Source organism: Sceloporus undulatus, chromosome 1 (assembly GCF_019175285.1).
Source record: "Sceloporus undulatus isolate JIND9_A2432 ecotype Alabama chromosome 1, SceUnd_v1.1, whole genome shotgun sequence".
Lineage (NCBI taxonomy): Eukaryota > Metazoa > Chordata > Lepidosauria > Squamata > Phrynosomatidae > Sceloporus > Sceloporus undulatus.
The window spans coordinates 167,836,810-167,853,726 of NC_056522.1; the positions used below are offsets into that span (position 1 = coordinate 167,836,810).

At 38.5% G+C, this 16,917-nt stretch overlaps 1 protein-coding gene across 1 annotated transcript in view; it reads right to left on the reverse strand.

The window, feature by feature from the left end:
* IQCA1 (IQ motif containing with AAA domain 1) overlaps nt 1–16,917 on the reverse strand; it is an 88,168-nt gene that overhangs the window by 39,679 nt on the left and 31,572 nt on the right. The window contains 1 exon segment of the mRNA XM_042446007.1: nt 330–414. Coding sequence (XP_042301941.1) covers nt 330–414 — 85 coding nt within the window.

Sequence of the window (16,917 nt, forward strand, 5' to 3'; positions counted from 1 at the left end):
AGCATTGGATTTTCTGGATTATATCTAAATCATATATGGATCACTTGATTTTAAAACAAATACTTTTGGCATAATGGTTTGAGCACTGGACTATGACTCTGGAGACCAGGGTTCAACTCCTGTTCAGCATCAAACCCACTGGGTAACCTTGGGCAAGTCACATTCTCTCAGCCTGAGGGGAAAGAAATGGCAAAGCTCCCCTAACAAATCTTAAGAAAACGTCATGATAGGATCAACCATAAGTCAGAAATGACTTGAAGGCACACAACACACTCCCTCCCCCAGATTCATTTTTGATATTATGCATGCATGATTGAAACAAACTCTACCTCCTCTGGAGTTTTTTCAGAAAAAAGAACAGCTGAACCTCCTTGTTCTTCATCAGGATAGTCAGGAAACCTTCCTGTAGTATGCCTGTATGAAAGCAAATGTTCCATTTAAAAAAAAATCTTAATTTCAATCATCCTGTAATGATATGAAGAGAGCCATCATGGTTTTATGGTTTGAGCATTGGAATATGACTCTGGAGTCCAGGGTTCAATTCCTCGCTCTGGCACAGAAACCTACTAGGTGATCTTGGGCAAGTCACTCTCTCTCAGCCCCAGAAAATGCCATTTTCTGACAAATACGGTTGTCTTAGGATCGCCATAAGTTGGAAACAACTTGAAGGCACACAACAACAATATAGGATCATAGAGTTGGAAAAAACCACAAGGGCCATCCAGTCCAACCCCCTGCCATGAAGGAAATCTCAATCAAAGAATCCCTGACAGATGGCCATCCAGCCTCTGTTTAAAGACTTCCGAGGAGGGAGACTCAACCACTCTTCGAGAGAGTTTGTTCCACTGTCAGGAAGTTCCTCCTAATGTTGAGGTGGAATCTCTTTTCCTGTAGCTTGCATCAGCAAGATACTTTTCATATACTAACATGAATTTTATTTTGCAGAAAGAGGAAGGTATGTTGTGACAATTGAAGGTATGTTGTGGTATGGTGGAGAGAGTTAGTTATATACCTTCAAGATATGGCTTCCAACCTAACTCAGCTAGGGCAGTACCAACCATAGCGGTGGCCCATGGATTGGAGCCACCCCCAAGCAACTGGTTGCCTGTCTCTGGTAAGTTTCCAGGAAAGAAAGAAACAACTGCAGTTAGTCAGAACAAATATGCTACTAGTCACTGGCATATTGTTGTTGGGGGAATATACCGTATATACTTGACTATAAGTCGACCTCATGTATAAGTCGAGGGCAGGTTTTGGGGGCAAAATTGAGGATTTTGATATGACTCTTGGATAGGTTGAGGGTAAAACTTAGGAACATGCAAGAAAGGCTCCAAATGATGAAGCAAAGGAAAACAGTGCCAAAGAACCTACAAATTTCTGGCAGGCATAATGGTTTTGGCTCACACTAAAGAATGAATGGAAGAGAGAGCAGAGACAGGTCAGTGCTTCCAAGAGAAATACCACTCTTGCCTTCTACCAGGGATGGTTCTCTTTTCAATAAGAGTTAAAGTATAGTATTTACACCGACCCATGGATAACTTGACCTAGGTTTTTGGGGCCATTTTTTTGACGAAAATTTTTAGACTTATACATGAGTATATACAGTAGGTCCTCACATCAGATAGCTTTATCTTCAGTTATGTTCAAAAATTAGTAGGTAGATACTAACAGCTTACCTCACCAATAGCCTCACTAACACATTTGAACTATTTTATGTCGTAACAATTGTCATTTTAATGGCTCATAAATCTTACTTCAAGCTAACAACCTCTGAAATAGGCAAACCAGTGCTGGCTTTTGGCTTACATTCTCTTCTCTTCCTCTATGGAGTTTATCACACGAAGAAGATCGGGAGTTTATCCTATGAATATCACGGGGACATCGCGTAATTACGCAAAATGATTTCACACAAAGTCGCACAAAACCCGCCATTAAAGTGGTCACAAAGAATCATTAACATTCATCGTTTTACTTTTTATGTCAACTCCAGGGCCGAAATAAATTTCTCACGTTTGGTATGGCATAGTCAGGTGCTGGATCCCTTGGCTTCAAAATGCTTCCCAGTCTTCCCATGCCACACTCCTAATCCATTCTTGTTATACTTCTCCCAGATAAATTTTAATGGTGAGGAGGTATGGACCATGGAAGTTTTCGGGGAAATTTTACAGAGGATCTGAAGGAAATTTTTCCCTTCTGAAGGTGGAAATCTCTCTGCCATTAATAGAAGCCATCCAATGTACTTTATGTCCCCTCATTACAGCACTACAGCATTACTTTATTAGGCTCCGTTTATATCAACTAATACAACAAACTACTATGGAAGATTCTAATCAGAGATTTGGCAGCTCTTTTACTAAGGATGTAATTGCACTGAAGAAATAATGCAGTTTGACACCACTTTAGGTGCCTTGGCTCAATGTTATGGAATTCTGGGATTTGTAGTTTTGTGAGATATTTAACCTTCTCTGTCAGAGAGCTCTAGTGCCACAACAAACTACAAAGCCCAGGACTCCATAGCCTTGAATCTTGGAAGTTAAAGTAGGGACAAACTGCATTATTTCGACAGTGCATATGCAGCCTAAATTAACTCCCACGCTTCATAATAATCCTGTGCTGACAGGGGTTTCATGTGTGATCTCACTCCTTTGAAGTTATCCCATCCCTCAACAATGGCTTTGTAAAGTTCTTCCTCCCTGTACATAAACATCTAATACGATGCTGTACAGACTCTTTTTAAAGTGAAATGTATTATTCAATGAGGAACACATCTGTCCTTCACTTGCTTTAATCCTTTCCTTGGTAAATTAATTCCAGGACTACAGAGCGAGTGAATTATTTTTTCTCCCTCTCTATTTTTTTTTTAAAAACATGTTTTTAAATACTTTTCTTCCTGACCATGATGGGAAAAATTGTATTTGCATACAGAAATATTGCTAACCAAAAAGGAATGGCTAGATGGCACAGATCCAGCTTTGTAGTTAACTTAAATAATAGAAGTTTGGCCAGATTATTTTTACATTTTCAGAGCCTTTTATACCACCATTTGAAAAATTGCTCTTGGCACTAAAGCAGAACTACAGATGATTTGGCTTGCTTCATATTTAGGCCACATTAGAGAGAAATGTGTTGTTAAAAACAAGCATAACTAATGACTCATTGCAGCCCTTGATTGCCCTCAAGTCAATTCTTCAGCAATTTCAGCTGTTCCCGTTATTAATCTGTCATCCTCTGTGGGGAAAGACAGTCCAGCATGAGGCACTGGTTTCAGGCTCTGTGCTTTCGTGTCATGCTCTATTGCACTGCGCCTCAGCATTATGTAATTAGTCAATTTTTAAACATATGTACACCAGCTGAATCTCTGCAGTGGGAAAGCCTGACATGCTGTTCACTGTTGTGTCCTGACCTAGCAAAAACCCTCAAAAGAACTAGGTAGAAATCATAACCCACTTCAGTGCAGAGAAGAGTTCACATGAATCTGGAAGCAAGAATGTGACTGAAATCTGCTGCCCTACAAAAGCTTGTGCATCCACAGAAAGGAACAGTTCATAGAACAAGGGTAGCAACCAGGTGACAATTCCCATAATTCTCAATAAGAAGCCAGGAATTATAGGCTTAAAACATCTGGAGGGCATTCAGTTGCTAGCACTGCAATCAGGAATGAAGGAATTCTCTTCCCTTCTGGGTGCATGGGTTGGGGAACTGGGAGAAGAGGGATATCTTATATACTCGACTATAAGTCAACAAATTTATGCCTAGAAATTGACCCTAAAATCATGTGCCGATTTATGGGTCAAAACAGTAATACAGCTCAAAAAGAGCCTAAAAGAAGCACTGTCTGTCCCTGATGTCCCACCCTCTGCCTTGGCAGTAATTTCTAAAACAGCTGCCAGGCGGGAGTAGGAGTGTGTGTGTGTGTGTGTGTGTGTGTGTGTGGTAATTCACTTCTTGATCCAACGGAAAACCCTTCTTTTCAGTCTTTCCTTCTCCCTATGGATCCTCTCTTCCCAAAAAGCATCACATTTTCGCCCAGTTAATTCTTCCCCAGCTCCATAGAAAACCTTTTTCTCCTCTCTCTCTCTCTGGATCATCTTTGCCCTGCAAGCACCACATTTCCCCCCAGTTCCCTCCTTCCCAGTCCAATGTTAAAACTTTCTCCTCCCCTAAGTTTTACCCATGACTTATCCACGGGTCAAATCAAAATCCATGATTTTGACCCTAAAACCTTCCCTTGACTTATACACGAGATTAACTTGTACACAAGTACATACGGTAATTCAAATATGAGAAGCATATACATGCTTCCTGTTGTGAATTGTGTTTGTGAAGCCAAAAACCAAGCATAAGCAAGGGAAGAAAACTACATTCTACTGGTGTTCGGGAGAATGGATTATGACTCAATTGGGGCATCAATTGGGTGAAGACATTTTTAAAAATAATAAAAAATCCTTTAAGGTCTAAAATATATTTTATTGCATGGTTATGTCTACTGTTTGTGTTTTGCTAGGCCATATTACTGTGAATAACTGAGGCAGCAGTTGACAGCAATTTTACACTGCTGTTCAGACATGTTCTCCATGTTGCAGTATTCTAGTGTTAAGTTGAAAAGGTAGAATGCAATACCCTCTAAAGAAATGAGGTTCCCTCTTAGCAAAGGATTTTATACAACATTATTCAGTATGGTTACTGCCTGGAGCATTGGCCCCATAATTTTCTCTGGTCTGAACAGAGGATTGACCTTGTATAGGCATAGAATGAGCACAGAAAATATTTAATGAGTACTAGAGACAGTGATAATTAAAGATTTAGAGAAGCCCAAAGATTAAAAAAAATGTGAAATTGTTCCAAAGGATTTATTTTCTCTATTAGCTTCTCATGTTTATATAGGCATAGAATTCTACGATGTGTCAGCCACACTTCTGGCTCATTTCTTCAGTATCTAAAAGCTTGTAGTGATATTGTAATTCTGTGGAATGCAGTTGTTAATATGAAGTATCAACTGTTAATATGAGACAAAACTAAGAAAATATGAAAGTGCTAAATTTTCAGAGCCACTCCTCACAGATTTTTCTTGGACTTTAAATATCATAGATAATCAGATCAACAGATCAGTCTTCAAACACATTTTCTTGGTCAACACTGCTCTATGGCTTTGTTAACAAGATTAATGCAGATGTTAATTCTAAAGGGTTAACTTCCAAGGAATTTGCCCAGGATTGTAGTCTCTGTCAAGCTGCACCTGCTCTAAAATGGACATGTCTAAGCATACCAAGGAATTTGTTGGTTTCTCCCAAAGAGCTGAAATGTAAAAAATATTTTGAAGATTATAGTCTATTGTAGGGAAATGAGCAAATTAACTGAAAACATTTTTAAAAGTACTTTCTTTCTGTCTCTAGCATATTGGGAAGTTTCACTTTTTAATATATTTCATCACATATAGAAATCACATATAGAAATATAGAAAAAGATTTAAAACATATAAGGGGGGGAGGGCACCAGGGATTTTATACGTGCTGTATTTTTAACTTTGTTAGCTGCCCCGATTGTTCTCAGAGGGGCAGGATACAAATAATTTTTTATTATTATTTATTATTATAAATCCTCACTTTTTTTTTTGAAGCAATAGACTACTTGATACTTGATCAGTTACATAAGAATTAATTCCAAGTAATTTATACATTTGCTTAAGCAGGGTTTTGTATCAGGCCTCTTTGAGTCCCAGTTCTGGGGAAAGGATGGGATACAACAACAACAACAACAACAACAACAATAAATTTAGACACAATGCAAGAATATTTTCCTGGGACCATTATACAGTGAGCCTGTGCCATACACAGGCTCATCATAGGTGGCTTTCAGCTTATGCTGAAGCCACCTGGCAAAAGGGAGAATGGTGTGCGTGCCTGAACAGCGAGCATGAGCCCCATTATATCCAATGGGGCTCGAGCATACACACTTTTTGCCTTATGCGGGGGGTCTGGTACAGATCCCCCGAGTAAGGCAAAGGTGCACTGTACTACAAACAAACAAAACAAAAACCTGTAGTTTATAATATTCAGCAATTGAGTCAAAAGGTCTGCTCTAGTTGGGATTTAAAAAAGACTACTGAAGCGTATGCTCGAGCCCCATTGAATATAATGGGGCTCGGGTATGCATGCTATTCATTGTATTGCAGCACGGCTTCAGCATATGCTGAGAGCCGTGAATAGTGCACCCACGTTTGGTGCGGGCGCACTGTATGTGTTCATTGTGTTTAACATTATTCTTTCTTTCTTTGTACAGGAAGCTCTTTTTCCCTGTTTAGAAACAGAAATATCCAGTAATTAACTACAAGCAAGTCTCTAATCATATTCTTTGGTCTCTAATTAGAACATAGTTCTCTTACTATTACACCTGGCTAGCAGACTTTGAAGAGAAGTCATGCTTCTCAAAATGAGACGACCTCACAGTGGAAATCCACCTAAAACTAGGCTGTAGCAAACGCCCCAGGCTCTCTTAATCTTATAAAACAACAGTGGAAGGAAAGTAGAGGTTCTGTTTCTTGAAGCTTACTTAAGTAATGGTGAAGCCAGATCCAATAAACATAAGCATTTCCAGTAATAAGGTTCTGGAAAAAGTAGAAAATACAGTTATATGTAATAAACTGGAATTTTGTAGACAGCCTAGAATACTGACATGTCCATAGTACTCGATGGTTTAAAAGAACAATTTACACAGCTTTCTCCTAAAATAGTTCACCTGCTTACAGTAAAGCTTTTTGTTTGGTGGGTGGAGGGGAAATTACAGGTAATTTTCTTTGGAGGTCTTTAAGCAGAGGCTGGATGGCCATCTTTTGGGGATGCTTTGATTGAGAGTTCCTGCATGGTTGGACTGGATGGCCTTTGTGGTCTCTTCCAACTCTACGATTCTATGATTCTAAGAATACAAACATTAGGGAGCTGGGGATGTTTAGCCTGGAGAAAAGAAGGTTAAGAGGTGATATGATCACCCTGTTTAAATATTTGAAGGGATGTCATATTGAAGAGGGAGCAAGCTTGTTTTCTGCTGCTCCAGAGAACAGGACCCGGAACAATGGATGCAAGCTGCAGGAAAAGAGATTCCACCTGAACATTAGGAGGAACTTCCTGACAGTAAGGGCTGTTCGACAATGGAATGCACTCCCTCGGAGGGTGATAGAGTCTCCTTCCTTGGAGGTCTTTAAACAGAGGCTGGATGGCCATCTGTCAGGGATGCTTTGATTTGGATTTCCTGCATGGCAGGGGGTTGGACTGGATGGCCCTAGTGGTCTCTTCCAACTCTATAATTCTATGATAACATACACAAAATACATAAAAGCAGACAATATACAACCTTTAAAAAGGGATTTTGAGAACTATGTGTTTAGTAATGTTCGGAGGAATAAATAAAACATATTTAAAGACACCAGAAGCATAAAATAGGCTAGGAGACTACTGGATTGCAAAGAAGTTAAATGAGTACTAAAAGGCTAATAAATGAAACACTGAATGAGTTCTTAACACCTGCCCTCATTACAGTACATGTCTAACAGATTCCTATGATTGAACAGAGACTTTCTGCATGACAAACTAATGCAAACAGTATTGATTAGAAATGAAGTTCTAGATTTTAACAGATTCAGATGAAGGGGTGGAAAAGTTACTTTTAAGAAAAATGAATATAATATCATGACACTGCTGTTAGATGATGTGCTATGTTTTAGAACATATTGTAGTCCCCCTTCTTAGAAGCAAATGATGTGATGGTAACTATTCACAAGTTTTTAAATTCAGATATAAAATTTCTGATATTGAAATAAAGGTACTGTATGTAACAAAGTATGGACAATGTAGGTCTCTATTCAAAAGGAAGGTGGGTACATCCAGGAAATGATAGGTCACTCGTTCTAGAGATATAAAGCATAATTAAGACATAATACTATTGAACATATAGAAGGACGAGTCTTGCTGGCAAAGAATCAGAGGTAAGCCCTGACTCAGCTTGTGGAAGACCAAGAAGTAAAGCTTAGGAAGAAAGGCAGCAGAGAAATGAAATATTCCCTACCCTAAATTATAATGAGCCCCATATTTGGTGCTCATAAATGATATGGAGTTAGAGGTAAGGATAACAGGTTAGCATATGACAGCAAATTGTCTTGGTTAAAACTAAATAAGGTTGTAGAGGGTTCTAAAAGAATCTCTCCAAACTGGGGAACCTCAAACTTTGAGCATTTAAGGCAACTGGCAAAAACTGCTCTGAAGAAGAAATACCAATGAATGAATGAATGAACCCAAGCTGCTTCAATTTGGACCTGCTGCATTCAGAGACACCAAAGATACACGATACAGCAAAATCCAAAATCCACAAACAGTGATATCTTTATTAGGCCAATTAAAATAAAAGTATTGCTGTTTTGTGGATTTTGTATTTCGTTGTACTGTACAGTACTTTGCTACATAGACATCATAGCTACCCTTGAAAAAGTTTCAAAGATACACAACGTACCTGTACAGGATACAACTGTATTTTTATTATCTCAAGCTAATGTAACAGGCCTCATCCTACCCAACACTTTGCAGTTCATTCTGAATTTATGAAAGGCATACTGTCATCCAAAGGGCTGCATTGACAGAGATTTATATCAGTTTAGCATTACCCTAAACATTTTCCTACTAATAGATTTACCTAATTTCTCCACTTGGTTTTTACACATAGTATTCTCTCCTCTGTCACCATAACTCCACTTTCAGATTACACAAAGGGTCGAGCCAGGAAAATATAAATAAAATATTCTTGTGTGAATAAAAACAGTTAAACTCTTTACCAGACTGATAAAGAATTTTATATTTGTATGAAACAAAACATGATTCATTCCTGTGCAATGTAGGGACACAATTATGTGTTCAGCAAATGAAGGAAGTAAACAATCTGTTCGAGAAATAATTACTTTGTTGTTTTATAATCCCACCTGTTGGTCATTCTTTATGACTCTTTATGATGCAAACTTCATTTATTTTTGTTTTTCTTGCATGATTTTACTGCTTTTGAAAGGGGTTTGGAAAGTGCAGCTGTATTCTACCAGTGTGTCTATCAGCCAACTATTGAGTAACAGAACACTTCTTAAATGAGCTTCGGAAAGGAGGCACCACACAAAGTGCCCCCCTGGGCTGGGAAGATTTCTGTGTAAAATCCCAGAGCACTGCAGATTGGGTCTGATGGGCAACAGTAAGCAAGCTTTATCATCATTCACAGTAAAGTCCTATGAATGCTTACTCAGAAGTAAGAACCACTGCATTCACTGGAGCACACCCGCTAACAAGTATGCAAAGGAATCTTATAGCATCTTTGAGATTAGCTGAGAAAAAGAAGTTGTAGCATATGCTTTTGAAGACTTGATCTACTTCCTCAGATGAATGGAGAGAACTACAACTTCTTCTGCTCAGTTAGTCTCAAAGGTCCTATAAGATCTCTGCCTATCCTGATGTTGGCATCTCAAAACTCCAGATGACCTTTCCCAGTGGTTTCACGTTCCCACCAACTGTGCTTGTGAAGGCAGTAGGATAGAGTAGTGCTTCTCTTGCAGATCTAAAATTCATCCAGAGCCTGAATTTCCCCAAGGTATAAAAACAGATTTAGTGATTTAGCCTACAGATCAGCATCTGCAAGATTGGAAGTTAAATTCTCCTTCTTGGGAGGTTTTTAAACAGAGGCTGGATGGCCATCTGTCAGGAGTACTTTGAATGTGTATTCCTGCATGGCAGGGGGTTTGCATTGGATGGCCCCTGTGCTCTCTTCCAACTCTATGAAATCCGACCCTCTGAACAGTACCAGCGGGCCTCTTCAACTGTCATCCAAAACACAAGGCATGTGTGTGGCAGGAATTGCTAACAATTCACTGTGAGTGACTGGCAGCTCAGGGAGAGAAACCCTGTCTTCACCACCTTTCAGCAACTTCTCTTTTGCAATACTAATTGCTGGTCAGGAACCTCATGTACTTTGAAAAGTTGTCAGTTCCCAGTTGGTTTTCAAGCATTTGTTCCTGGAAATACCTCCCTGTGATAAAATTTAGTGATACTCCCTCCTCTGGGCAGACTTCAAATATTGTAAATTGAGCCTCATGTTTTTCAACAGATATTCCCAATAATTGAATATTAATATTTATATAATTATTGGGGGGGAGGGGGGGTCAGGATAGCAAATTGCTGGACTCAACAGGACTCAGTAATTACTTAGCACTAATCTGGGACCAAACTATAAGGGACTATTAATGTTAGTGTGGTAGTGCAGTGCCCTCTGGATCATATTCCAACAGGTAAAACGAGCAAAAAGAGAAGAAGAAGGGGGGGATGGAGTTATAGTATTTTAAAAAAATATAATGGAGTGTTTATGATAAACAATGGGTGCTAAATGTTAAACAGGATATATCCTAAAGACATTAAGGTTCTTGCAAATCCAACATCAGGATGGGCAACTCCTGATAACACTTGCCTGATCTTGGTGTTGACCCACTTGAGGCCAAGGTCTGGAATGTCTGCTTGTCTATTTAAAATTGTCAAGCCGTTATTTAGGTACACTACTTCTAACTACTTATCTATGAGAAGATTTGACCATCTAAACCTCATCTTTAAAATGTAGACAGCAGAGATGTAAATAAACTTCTTTTGGAGTTTCTCCAGTTTTATAAATTTTGTGCCCACTGCAGAGATGTTTGTTACAGTACTGTATTGTTGCTATTTTTCTTGAGGTGCAATAAGCAGCAAATTTGAAGTTGTGAGACCACCTCACCATCAGCACTTTTTGGACTACCATTATATACTCAACTATAAGTCAACTTCATGTATAAGACAAGGTTTTGGGGCCAAAATTATGGATCTTGCCATGACCCACGGATAGGTCGAGAGTAAAACTTGAGAGGCTCCTTCAATGTGTGCAAATGGCAAGAGAGACTCTCATTGAGGCTTTTTTGCTTCATCATTTCAGCTTTCATTTCAGCCAGACACATGGGTGGGAGATGGGCTCTTAAACAAACAGCAATATCAGTCAGTCACCCAGGACTCTTTCTGCTTGGCTCTAGAGAGAAATAAACTACTCTCCGTAGGGCATGGGGAAATCTGAAAGAGGTGCTATCACATTACCATAGTAATGTGATAGTGACCTGCAAATAAGTCAACCTGGGATTTTAGGGTCAATTTTTGGGCATAAATTTTTAGACTTATAGATGAGTATATACGGTATTTCTAAAGTAAAAGAATGGCATACATCACACCAAACAGGCCATCTCTTGTTGTCCGCCTCTTTCCTGTTCTGGTCCAATCCCCGTCTTTTTAACTTCCCCATTCTTCTTTCCTTTCCTTACCCTCTTCCATAAACTGAAAGGTAGGCAAGCTATGTGCACAAAGTACAAATATACAACTACAGAATGCAGTATTAGGAATGGGTAGATATTAAATGGGTAAAGGGAGAAGATGAGAAATTGTAATTACAGTCGGCCCTTCTTATACACGGATTTTTTATACACGGATTAAGCATACACGGTTTGAAAATGTTCCAAAACAGTATACCTTGTGTTCCATTTTTTATTAGGGACACCATTTTGCTATGTCATTATACTTAATGGGACTTGAGCATACACGGATTTTGTTATACACGGGGGATCTTGGAACCAAACCCCAGCGTATCACAAGGATCCACTGTAAATTTAATGTTGTAAAATACTGAATAATCAGATAAACTGTTAACAAAGGAAAAGAAATGGCAAGTTTACTTCATGACTGCAAAATTATTTCAAAAGATAGATACTAAATTTCTAACTTTCCATCCCAACTGCCATTTCTGGGAACTCTGGGGGTAAAGAGAACAGCCAGGAACTGCAGAGCTTAATTTCTTCCCTTCTATCTCTTTTGCCTTTTTTGTCATGTCGTATTTAGATTGGAAGCCTGTGGGAAAGGAACTATCAAACCAACTAATTATAAGCCATTGAGGAAAACTTTGTGGTTGAAGAATGGTAGTAGTGGATTACACTAAACAAACAAACAATCTTCTATGATTCCATTTTAAAAAGAATGGTATTATTATGGTATAAGAATGTAAGGAAGAAGACTGCTTGAATGAGAATAAGAACCACAGTTGGCTATGCATACGTTTCAAGAGGAGGCTAAGATCTTGATATCCCATTTAGTCTTTTAAAAAAGAAGACAGAATCTTTATGAGCTGCAATGAAATAGTTCAAAATGATTCAATATGGCATTCCTAGGCTCTTTAATGACAAAATGTTCTAAGTTTAACTTTGCCAAAAACAGAATTATTTGTATAACCAAGTCAAATCTACATTTAAATAAATATCCAAAACATGCTTATTAGAATATTAGCCCCACTGAATTCTACAGGGCTTGCATTAAAGTAAACATACATAATAGTGCAGTCAGTAAAATGAGAGGTCTTAATGGATTCTGAGAGTTAATTATATGCCTATGCTCGATATAAATTACAAAATTGAGTTGATTTTGAAAAACAAGTATAGCAATACGTAATGAACTGTTGACTCTAAACTAACTGTCAATTTAATATAAACTGCATGTTACATTTTAATATTAACTTAGCACATTATATTTAAAAGCATCTTTATAAAATGTCCAGCATAGGAAGTCAAGGTTGATTTTAAAATATTGGTTGAAAAAATATGGACAATTATCAGTCAGTAACAGCAAGCTATCCTGCCATGTCACTGATTTTCTTGAACATTGCTGCAAATTTCTGCTCCAAATTGTTTTTCTTTCACTATTGTTGAGGAATCATTTATGCTTCTAGATTGTATTGTATGCCTGGATTAAATCTTTTATAGTCCACTTTTTGAATTGCAGAAGGCGTTTTTTAACCTCATAGTAATGTTCTGCTAATTACATTACTGTTACGCTTCAGAAAGCACTTTCATTATGAGAGGTTACAAGCACATTTTCTACTCAAGAAAGCTGATTAAGAAATTTATTGTCTAAAAAACAGATGAAGCTTGTTGTTGCTGTCCTTAAATTTTAGCACATGCTGCATGTTATTATATCAAAGCTTTATACTACTTGTTAAGAGATCTATTTTGCTTCCTCTGGGTAAACGTCCCCCCCACCTTGTTTTACTAACAACTTGACTAAATTTTATGAATATAAAGACCAGCTACAATAATTTCACTTTGATTCCTGGGTCTACCAAGTGTTTAAAGACTGAAAAAAGAACTATTCATTAGTTTAGTTATAAAGAAGACAGATTTAATGTATTTATTTTTAAAGGATGCTGATCAGTGAAGATCAAAAAACCTTTCAGAATTATTAGCCAAAATCTTGGCATCCTTTTTGTGACTTCTGATGTGTGAAAGAAGATGAAGAGGAACAAACCAGATGTCTTCAATTAGAAGGCTGCCATAGTCTAATACTTGAGAGCCCATTTATCAAAGTTGCTAACTGAAAAACTCTGTTAGCTTTGCTGTCCAAGAAACACATTACAATGCCTTGGGATGCCAATCTCATTAGCTCCTTCTTTTCTGAATTGCGAAAAGGAAACTGATAGCTCTGTATTTTCATCCACTCTGTTTTTTTGTCTGTTTCAAACATCACTCTCTCCAACAGCCAACTGAGCCGTTTCAATGCCTTATCACTTTCAAATAAAACAGGGATGCCTCCAAACATGTAGTGTTTTCTGTATATATTCCCCACATGTGGGGACTCCCTATGTATTTTTTGTACATTAAGAAAATGAACAAATAATAGCCTTAATGATCCTAACTGGGGTTGGTGAGCTTCCAAGTTGAAATGTGTATTCGTATTCATGACAGTTTACACAGGTCAGGGAGAGGAAGGAATTAAGAGTTGGAACATGGCCACATAGCCCAAAAAACCCACAAAAAACTAGGATGCCGGCCATGAATGTCTTTGACTTCACATATGTATTTTAACTTCAATAGAAAAATCCCTCTTACTGTGAATTGCAAGGTTATTTCAGGGGAAGGAAAGGAGAAAAATACACTATAGACAGCCTTCCTTATCCATGGATTCCTCATCCACATATTCAACCATCTACTGCTTGAAATTCTTTAAAAAAGATATACATTCCAAAAAGCAAACCTTGATTTTACCATTTTATATAAGGGATACCATTTCACTACACCATTGTTTTTAATGGGACTTGAGTATCCACAGATTTTGGTATCCACGGGCAGTACTGGAAACAAACCCGTGCAGATACCAAGGGCCCACTGTATTTTCTTTTTCTGCTCTTCATAAGGCACCATCGCCACATTATATGCTTTGGGTTTCTGTGAGTCTAAAAACTGAATTCTCTAATGTGGGGCTGGAGAACATGTGCCCTTTTAGATGCAGATGGACTACAGTTCATGTCAGCCCTATCCAGCAGAACCAGTAAGGATTCATGGAAGCTGCAGGACAACCAAATCTGAAAGGGAACACATTCCCCTCCTTTACTTTCTGCCAGGTCAAACTATTTGTTCATCAGCTCAATACAGTCTACTCAGAAAATAGCAACTCTCAATGCCACAAGCAGAGGTCTTTCATATCAGCTGATATCCAATCATTTTAGCACAGCAGGAAAATATCAAAGGAGTAATAAGAAAGAAAAATAAGATGTGATCTTATCCGCTGTCCCACGAAGCCTGAAGAGATGATAAAATTCTGGTTTCAATTTGGCTGGAGCTCTGGGGCCAAGTATTTCTCTGAGGCTCTGGACATACAGTGCTAAATATTGTTTCAGGTCCCGCACATAGGGTTTATAAATACATATCCCATTTAACAAAGCCTCTGACAAAGAAGCTTCTTTTTACTAAGCCCTTTTATAGGAGTTCAGTTCAGTTCAGTTCAGTCCAGTCCAGTCCAACTCAACCTTTTTCTTTTTTTGTCCTCTTCTTAGCTAGACATTGTGTGTGTGTTTTTTTGTAGTGTTGGCACTGGAAATGCACACACTTTCAGTGTTGGATTACAGCAGCATGTCTGCAGTAAATAATACAATAAAGCTTGCACTGGGGAAGGATGGGATTCTACTGTGGATAATTCTATTCTAGCTGTGTGTGATTATCTATGGCCTCAAAGGTTAATAATAATAATAATAACAACAACAACAACAAAAGAGGGCCTAAAATGGCCACCATCAGGCCAATCCAGGTGTGCACATTACGAATGTCCCTGGATCGTGTGGGGGCTGTGCTGGGGCCACCTAATACAGTATAGCCCAAATCAATCCACAAAAGGAGAAGTTTCTTACCACTCCTTATCATGGTCTAATCAGGACCATGGCAGTGTCTGCCCTAAGGACTGCAGCATCTAGTTGCTGTGGTCCCATGGCAGTCTTGCGGCGATCGGGCCAGAAGTGGCCTCTGGCCACTACTTTCGCCACATCTGCTTCGCCCCTATAAGAGGCAGGATCTTACTAAGAAGATGTGAAGAGGATCTCCAGGATCACTTACTAAGCATGTGTGGAAAGAAAAACGGAAAGAAATGGGGAAAGCAGATTAACCTGCCTCACACCTTGGTATGTTGGGGGGGAGGGGAATAAAAGTTATGCCACCAAAAAGGAAATCATAAGAAAACTAAAGATTGTGAAGTCAAAGGCTTTCATGGCTGGCATCCATAGTTTTTTTGTGGGGTTTTGGGGCTATGTGGCCATGTTCTAGAAGAGTTTTTTTTTTTTAAATTTATGCTTACCTGACCTGGCTGTTTCATTTCACACATACATATTGTTAATTCTGAATAAAAAGTTTTTTGAAACATGTTGAACTCCTCTTTTCTATTGTGGTGCAGGAACCTATTCTTTCCACTTTACTTTTACCTCTGGTACTAAACTTTCTGTTAAATAAGTAAAGCCTAGAAACACATTTACTTTATTAACTGAGGTATACACAAACTGAGGTATTCTCAAGTGACTGATTCTTTTGACACTATTTTTATAACAACCCAGTACATGCAACATGCACTGGGACTTCAAGAATCCATAAGTTTCATTCCTATGAGTTATATATCCCCACTTGAATTTTACAAATGTATCACAAATATGTATTAGTCTCAAAAGAAAAAAAACCCAACAACAGCTGTGTCATATTTAGTATTGTTCAGATGCAGAGCTTCAGATGAATTTCTTGTACATTTGCTAACATTTCACTTACACCTGGTCTACACGAGAAACAGAATAGATACTGGAATCCTCATATTGATGAAGTGGCTTTTGACAATTCATATTGCAGATGTGGGATTACAATTCTAAATGCTTAAAAGCAGTAACTCATTGCAAGCAGAAACTAACACAATTATGAGAACAGTTGAACTAGAATGCTTTCCCCTGATATGTTCAGACCAAGAACATACACCAAGGAGACAGAATATAACTTTATGATCAAGATTGGTCACTGGTGTTTCCAGGTTTGACCATATAACACCTATTCTGAAAGATCTGCACTGGCTGCCTATTCGCTTCCGAGCGCAATACAAGGTGTTGGTTATTACCTATAAAGCCCTACATGGCTTGGGCCCAAGTTACTTGAGGGACCGCATCTCCCCATATAATCTGACCTGCACACTCAGAACAACCGGGAAGAACTTGCTGGAAATCCCACCTTCTAAATATGTTACTACATCCCAGATGGCCTTCTCTGTAGCAGCCCCACAAATCTGGAACAGTCTTCCCGAGGAGCTCCGCCTTATCACCTCCCTGGAAACATTTAAAAAGAGGCTTAAAACCTTCCTCTTCTGTCAAGCCTACCCTTCTGGAAAATGAAGCTGTGTATTTTGATCCCATCGACTCTCTGCCTCACCCTATTGAATGACTGTTTTAGATTTGTATAGTGTATATTGTGTTACTGGTTTTTATCTATTTTTATGATGTGTTTGTAACTGGTTTTAATTCTGTGTAAACCGCTTTGATCTTTTGGAAAAG